This window comes from Physella acuta, unplaced genomic scaffold, assembly GCF_028476545.2.
Source record: "Physella acuta isolate Inbredline_101_S28 unplaced genomic scaffold, ASM2847654v3 ptg001470l, whole genome shotgun sequence".
NCBI lineage: Eukaryota > Metazoa > Mollusca > Gastropoda > Physidae > Physella > Physella acuta.
Genome location: NW_026732985.1, coordinates 1 through 8,629, shown reverse-complemented (window position 1 = coordinate 8,629; position 8,629 = coordinate 1). Strand labels below are relative to the sequence as shown.

General features: G+C 34.4%; 1 protein-coding gene across 1 annotated transcript; it reads right to left on the bottom strand.

Annotated features, from left to right (window-relative positions):
• Nucleotides 1–738: 738 nt before the first annotated feature.
• LOC131928178 (ubiquitin-fold modifier 1) lies at nucleotides 739–2,568 on the bottom strand. The gene is made up of 5 exons (XM_059284119.1): nucleotides 2,520–2,568; nucleotides 2,369–2,425; nucleotides 1,648–1,705; nucleotides 1,232–1,304; nucleotides 739–955 (listed from the first exon to the last, which is right to left on the bottom strand). Coding segments are annotated over exons 1-5 (261 nt in total). The 5' UTR covers nucleotides 2,522–2,568; the 3' UTR covers nucleotides 739–884.
• Between the last annotated feature and the right edge of the window lie 6,061 nt (nucleotides 2,569–8,629).

Here is an 8,629-nt window from a genome sequence, read left to right as displayed (position 1 = left end):
ACAATTTTTTAAAATACAAAACAATATCTTGAGATGTAGCAGAGCACAGATTTATGGGCATTACACAGTTTAAAAGCTTTCAAAATCAAAACATTTTCTATTTAAAAACTATGACAGAGAAATCAATAAAATAACAAACAAGCAATTTCAATGATCATAATATATAGCTTTTTTGCATACACAAAAAAAAAATACAATCAAGGGCAGATAATAAGTGTTGACGTAACAACCAGAGTGTTGCTGTCTCCCTTGACAAAATAAAAAAAAACACAGCCTGCTGATTCAGAAAAGAAACAAATTCTAACAAACTTTAGTGTTTGGGCTAATCAATTCTAACCAGTTAAACAAGAAAAATGTAATGTTATAACCAAAGAGAGAAAATTTAAAATACAATCATCCAGACAAATAAAGCAAATCAACAGCAGTATTGTTCTGTACACATGACAATGAATTAAATTTACAGCTGGGAACCCAGGGCTAAACTGCTTTTATTTATACACCCTTAACAGATGCAAAAGATAGTGGTTGAAAGTTACCAATGGATGTTGATGATACTAACGTAGGTTAGTACTGAAAATACATTTTGTCCTAAAAAATCAAGAAACTCTAAATGTCTTGCTTTGTCATGGTTTTAGAAAATATTTAGTGTGGAACAATATATCATCATAATTAAAAAAAATTTTGCTTACACAGTAAATTAATACATGTGTTCGTAGCAAACAAATTTAGTTGTTTTTTTTACATTATGTAACCTAATCCTTCAAGAGTATCTTTCAAGAAACAGAATTAATCCATGAAAAGTAATTACAGCTTCAAATTTTTAAAATAACCTAAATGGGGTGGGAATAAATTACGTTAAATTATGTATAACTTTGAGAGTGATGTCATTGTGAGGATCCTACACGATCTCTGGGTATCAACCTCAACTCTGATCCGTGTTTGAGAAAAACATTTCCTGAAAGAATTCAACGGGTGAGTGATATAGCAAATAAAATACTATTTTTTTTTAAATTTCACAAATTTGTTTTAATTTATAAATTTCTTCTACAATAATAGTAATAATTTGAAATAAAAAGTTTATTTGACTGATAACACTGAAACCAATTACAAAAAATTGCTGTGTTGTTTTTACAAGCTGTGCATGGTGGAATAACTTGTGTAGAACATTTTTAAAATCATGTGTTGAATAAAATTCTACTTATTTACACCTGGCTAAAGAAGAATGTTTTACCTGCACTCTGAGCTGGGTTTATGCCAATTCCATCATTTGTTATAATAGCACTAGTAGCCACGGGTACTTTAAACTACAAAACATATTTTAAAAATTGTTTAAAAAATATACAAGTCAAAGTTACAAAGAAAAATGTAGAAATATATCATTTAATTTCAATCAATTTTAAAAAATAATATTCCAGCTTAAGACAGTAAGAACACAGTGCGGTTGAAAGGAATTAATCTTCTGTTAGTGCTGGTGTTACTACCATGTTACTACTAACGTTAGCTGTAGTCTGAACCTTTATGCTATTAGTGACATAAACACTAAAAGTGACACTGGCAAAAAAAAATTAATTGTCCTGTTAGATTTTATAAGCCAAAAATTCTAGGTTATTGTAAGTATCCCTCACTGCATTTACTGTAAGAAATTACCTCTTCTGCTGCAAATTTCAGTACTGCAGTGAATGGTGCACCCTCTGGTACAGATAAGCTGAAATAAACAAGAGTAAAATTAAAAACTATGTTTTTGAGAAAGATCACATTTAAAAACTTTTTCAACTATTTTTCTTGTACTTATTATTATGTTTATATACTCTGCAAATTAACAAATATTTGGATCTTTTTATTAATAGGCTATTAAATAAATGAATAAAATAAGGCATACTAAAGAATGACAAAGCTTCAAAAGCAAAGGTAATTGATTCATAATTTAAAAAATTAATACAAAAAAAAACATTCTGATAAAATAAACACAGGAGAAACCAAACAAAATTTACCATAAAGCTATTGGTATATAGGCTATTATGAGCCAGATTAGTACAGTTTCACATTTTCACAATATTGAATACTCTGAGGCCCTGAGGCTATGAAATGAGTTTCATAATTTTATTTTCCAATTTAATCGTAGTAATGAGTTGTATCATGACTTTAAATTAATCATGATCTCAGCCTACATCATCAAAGAATTAATGTCTATCATGTCTCATCTAATAGTCTGATAGTCATAACAATAAATATATAAATTCACTATCACAGTGTGAGTGAGACAGTGTTGAGTGTGTAGTGTGTAGATCTAGATCTAGATCTAGATCTAGGCCGGCCTAATAAATAAAATTTTTATAAAAAGAAGTAAAATACCAAAAATAAAACTTACACTTTGTAAGGTAGCTTTGAGTCTGAGGTAAGTGTTATTTTAAAAGTCACTTTAGACCTGAAATTAGAAAATAATTAGTATAATCCGTAAGTTTAAAAACCGTTTCATACAACCTAAATGTGTAACAATATTGCAGAATTTTTTTACTCACATGTTGAATGTTTACTTCGCCGACACGCAAACCCCGGAAGTCAAACATAGCATTCGCTGAACTTATTTTTGTAAAACAAGAGAGTTCCGCGGTGAAAACAAGGGTGAAAATTTATTTGTGTTTGTGATACGCAGTATCATAAGCAGTGTTTCTTCCAGACTTTTTCTCCGGTGGGGGGGGGGGGGGGCGGTAGACTTTCTTCGGGGGGGGGGGGGGCGGACACTGTTAAAAGTATATATTTTCTATATAAATTATATAAATTTCATTACGTTCGGGGGGGGGGGGGGGGGGGGGGGGGGGGGGGGGCGGTAGAAATCGGGGGGGGGGGGGGGGTCGAAGCCCCCCCCCCCCCCCCCCCCCGCGAAGAGATGCCTGGAAGAAACTCTGATCATAAGTGGGGGGGGGGGTGGGGGGGTGTCATATAAAAATGAGGGGGGGGGGGACAACTAAAAAGTGAATAAATGTTTTTAATTACTAATATATAAGTTAAAATTATTTTTTCTTACACGGCCAAACACTTATGGCACAATGTTGTTGTTTGTGTGTGCGCTCACTACTGAACAGAGTTGCTTCTTAACGTATACTTTTACCAGTGTCCGCCCCCTCCCCCCCCCCCCCCGAAAATATTAAGTGCCCCCCCCCCCCGGAGAACAAAGTCTGGAAGAAACACTAGGTTTGTGTCACCCCCACCCCCACCTTCTATAAAAATTGCATTTTTTTTTTGTTCACCCCGAGTGTTTACAATAGTAGAGCCGGTTCGAATAACTGACGGCTATTAGGGGCAGATCAATTAGTTTTTAAACGATTTGAAACTAAGGGGAGATAATAAGTTCTGCTTGATATGTTCATTGTCGTCTGTAAACGGCTGCTTTCACTGGGTGGGGGGGGGGGGGGGTGGAGTGGGGGGGGGGGGGTAGTGTCGAATTCACAAATTATGAATTGTTGATAAGTAAAAAAATAAAACAACTAGATAGCAGCGTATGCTACGTCGCGGGTCAGCTAGTACACATTATTTTATTTTTTTAACGTCATATAACTTTTTTTAACAAGTGCCCTAACATACGAGATTATAATTATTTAGATATGAGCAGTCAAGTGAGCGACGTTTTTGCTTTGAGTTACGAGCGAAATAAAATCCATGGGTTTCACAGCTGATGGTAAAAGAAACACACTTTGCAACTGATTGTGCATCTAATGGTATTGATACTTGTCCATTTTCACGACGATCTGACAGGTAGAAAGAAAAAAAAAACAACCTTTAACAGTTTTGTCTTAAATCGGCCTGCGCGTGGAAGTGAGTAAACCGTAGTGAACTATTTTTTAACGAATGTCAAAAGTGAGTAAAGCTTCAACACTGACATCCGGAGAAAAATGTCTGAAAGAAACACTTCAACCAACCGTTAATACAAAATACACCCCCTGCCCCCCCCCCCCCCCACTGGAGCCCCCCCCCCTTCTCTCTGAAAAATTTGTATAAACATAAAACTATGTACTTTAACCAGTGTAACCTACCCAACCCCGGAAATTTGAGTGCCGCCCCCCCCCCCCGAAAGTTTGAACCCCCGCTAACTTTCCTAAAATGTCTCAAAGAAACACTGCAACCACCACTAATGAAACACATTAATCAACAACGCGAACAACATTCAACATTATCATCCCTACCAATTTATTTTCTACAATTAGTTTATTTTAAAAACAAAATCATATATTTTATTCGCACAAAAATTAACTGCTCAGTGCGTTAATAGTTTGTAGTCAATTGGGTTTTTATTTAAAAAAAAAAAACCTGCTCCGAATCCTAGCTACGCCACACAACATTGTTACAGTATTCACAAAAGGAAGGTGGCGACGTACTAAAAAAAAAGTTAATCCAAATCTGCTGTCCTCTGTACGCTCTCGTACCGCCCCCCTTCCGTAACCGCCCGGCAAGTTCGACAACTCCGTATTTCTACTTGCGCTACTGTAGTAGGATAAGTGGGGACTCAAGAGCCAAGTAGACAACAGTGTATCATGAAGTTGCGGCCTGCTAAACGATATGCATGGAACTGCTTGTTTGTTTTTGTGCTACTTTGTGGGGACAGAATCACTGCCTCTTCGCTAAAGAATATAGAAAGCTCGCCTGTAAATAGCGGGGATGTTATAATGCACGAAGATGCAGAGGAGGAATTCTACAAAGTTGATTTAGTTAAATATAGCGGTAAGTTGTTTTTTCTGTAGTTGTTGCTTTAGTTAACTTATACTAAATCTATAGTGTTCTTTTAGTTTTAGTCAACTTAGGGTGTTCTTTTTTTAGTTTTATTCAACTTAAAATATAGTGTTCTTTTAGTTTGATTCAACTTAGGCCTACACTAGTGTTATTTTAGTTTTATTACACTTACACTAGTCACTAGAGTGTTCTTTTAGATTTACTCAGCTTACACTAATATTCTTTTAGCTTTATTCAACTTACACCGTAGTGTTCTTTTAGTTTTATTGAACTTACATTATAGTGTTCTGTTAGTTTATTGAACTCACGGCGTTCTTTTAGATTTACACTATAATGTAAGTTGTTTTTTCTACAACAGTTGTTTTAGTTTTAGTCAAGTTATACAATAGTGTTAAGTTTTTTTTAACGGCTATTTTAGTTTCTATCAAGTTTTGAAACTTTAAGTTTGGGTATGTTGAGCGTTAAGGCAAACAGACAAGGAAGTTAAGATACTGTTTTTAAAACCATTTAATTGTTGTTGTGTTTAGTTCCGTCATTTGTCTATTCTATATTAAGGAAATTGTTTTAACACCTCAAACTGTCCAAATGTCATAATGGTTTAGTTTTATAAATGTCAGATTTAATTGATAACCTTTGCTCTCTTTATTTAAAATATAATCGATTATTTTACTCGAAAATTGTGTGTATAGTTTTTTAATGAAGCGCTAGTAAGCTTTAAGTGTTCTCGTTAATTTTATCATGCAATATGCACCGTGTGTGTCTGTTCATTTTTTTTTTGTTCTAATGTTTAAAGTTAAGAGGGATGGCACCTGACAATCTGGCACTTAGGGCTACCCAGCCTACAATTCTTAGAGCTCCCTACACATAACCCCCCCCCCCCCACCCCATACCCATTAGGGTTACCCAGCCTATAAGCCTAAGGGGTACCCACCCATAACCATAAACCGATTACCAAATGCCTAAAATTTTGTAAGGTGGGTGCTTACGTATTTTGTTTTTCGTGAGTTAATTTAATCTCCATCACCCCCCCCCCCTTTTTTTTTTTACACACACATACACATCTCTTTAACTTCAACACACCATTAAAGTTTGAAGACGAACAAGTGACCGTACACACTTAGACCCACTCTCGCATGCATCAACACACAAACACACAAACACAGCTCTGACGCCCCCAAACCATTGATTAAACGCAATAATCTAGATAGATAAAACACAAAACACAAAGTTTACTAAAGAAAACATAACTGCGTGACTCCAGTAAGTAAAATTACTTATTTAAAACAAGGGAGCTAATCAAATCTACTCAGTAGCCCAGTTACGCTTCACCGTAAGAGATACAGCTGTGTTGAAATATATCTCACGGATATTAATTTGCATCTACACCGGTTTGAGGTTTTTTTTTTTTAGATTACTGTCCTTGTTAACTAGCACGTTGATAAAGTACACACTTCAGTCATTCGATTAAGTATGACACGAAAACTGGGTTAAGGAATAATCAAGTAACAAGCAACTTTGATTAGCGGGAAAAATAAAATGAAATTCGAGATGTAGACGTTTTGTTATGATACTTTAGTGAAATAATGCTATGGTATTTGTATGATGTAATAGGGACAAAACGGTGGAAACGCAAAACGGAAACTGCGACAAAATAGTTCGCAAGGGCATTTTTGTTTTCTTAACATTTCTTAAACATTAACAAACAATGACCACATGTACATACTAAAACACTTTTCCACGAAATTTGACTAATTAAATTCATTTAGTTAGTATTTAGTTAGTATTTGCGCATAATTCTGTTTGCGCATTTTTCTGTTTGCGCATTTTTTCTGTTTGCGCATTTTTCCTTTTGCGCATTTTTTCTGATTTTTCTGACACAACATGTTATGAAACCACTGCCCCACATAAAATATAACTCTAGGATACCTAGCATGTGAACAATGACGCAATTTGGTATATAAAATCTTAAAGGTTGGGATTTTAAAACTAAATTATACGAACCTCGCCATTGTAGAAAAAAAAATTGCAGGTTACATATTCATTTTTTTAAAAAGTTTCACGAACCAAATTAAGTTAAAATAATGAAGTGTAAACCAATTTCTATCAACTTATTTGTCACCCTTACTCACTATAATTGCTGGACTGCTAACCCGTAAGTCTCGAGTTCGAATCCGGGTCAAGTCAGTAGACCGTCCCTGAGTCCACCCGACTCTGATGGGTACCTAACTCACGTTAGGGAGGGTAAAGGCGGCAGGTCACACTATCTCTTCATATGTCACAGAAACAAGTGAATTATACTTCACTTGCCCCATAGACCGTCAGGTTTGAAAAGGAACTTTACTTTTACTTACTCACTATAATTATAACACAATAATATGACATAAGATAAAACATCACAGTACCCACTTCCCTCCCCTCTCGTGTTATATAGACAGCGCACGATCCATAAAACAACAATATTTACATATGATAATTGTTATGTTTTGGTCTCTTTGTATACTCCATTAGGTTGATATGACGTCAGTGAGGTGGGCTGATAAATTAACATTACATATACATGTTTACATCAGATTCATGTTACTCATGTATAAACATTACATACACATTATAACATTATATTAATATATTAACATTACATGTACATGCTTCCATTAGATTCATAAATTAACATTACATGTGCACATCTACATTAGATTCATAAATAAACATTACATGCAAACGCTTACATTAATACATTGACATTCTACATTATATGTATATCTTTAATATTAGATTTAATTAGATTACTTTGTTAAAATTCGATCATTTTATTTCCAACAGTCATTTGTCCTTATTATATTCTTAGATTATTTAGGTAATATAAGACATATTTTTTAAAAATTGATTCATGTGTATAATGTTGTAATTTTTCTTGCTGAGTGTGTAACCATGATTTACTGAACTCTCATTCTCTCTTGTGTTTTACGAAGTCGGATAAGTTTTTTAAGTTCTTGATTCTCTCCTGACATTGGTGCTGGTACGTGAAAGTTAACGAAGCAATTGAGGTGGTATTTTGTTTGAATGTCCGCGTGACAACGTTGGATATAGTTTATACAACCTCTTACGTAACCAACGTGACAATAGTGTCGATAGCTTGTGACGGGTTACGTCACACGTGACGGTTGGCGTGACAGGTAACCTAATCACGTGACAGGCTACACTGTAGGCTATCGTTTAAGCTACGATGCCGAAGCAAACCTTGTTGGCACCAGTTATCCGGCATAACCGACCCTGTCTAATTATGCATCCCATCCTCTTCATTAGCGGGCGTTGTCAGCGTATTGTTTAAGGTTCGGTAACTCTAGCAGCGCCAGTTAAAAAATTGGATCTTATTTTCAGACAAGGGATCTCCACGCTTCAACATTTACATAATTGTCAATGCGAATTTTACACCGGAACATTTTTTTCGGATTAAAAAAAAATGACCGTGACTAAAGAACGAAAATTAAAAACTTGGATTGGAATTCTGAAACAATTTAAATAAAAGTGATGCAATCATTTTTAAAAAAAATCAATTTAAAAGAATTTTAAAAACCTTAATAATAATAAATGCTTTTAAATGCATAAAAAATAAACAAAAAGTAGCTTTCTTAAAATTAGTCGCACATGAAATCTAGCCTACGCATTTTCGCAACCACGTTTTTGGTAGGTTTTTAATTTTTTAATTTTTAATTATTTTTTTGTTACAAATATAGACAAACAGACGGATAGACAGACATTGTGGCCTAAGTAAAATCCCTGTAATAAAAAAAAATATTAACGCGATCATTATAGATTGATCCTAATTGTATCGACAAATTTTAATGTTTAATCATTTTTAAAACAAAAGAAAGTCTCTGTTAAGAATATAAACATGACCGAAAAA

Bases quoted from the DNA above. Each gene is read 5' to 3' on its own strand.
- LOC131928178 (XM_059284119.1), bottom strand. The intron at 1,305-1,647 runs GTAATTTCTTAC...TATGTTTTGTAG, and splicing joins TGAAATTTGCAGCAGAAGAG to TTTAAAGTACCCGTGGCTAC. The intron at 956-1,231 runs GTAAAACATTCT...GAATTCTTTCAG, and splicing joins AAACCCAGCTCAGAGTGCAG to GAAATGTTTTTCTCAAACAC.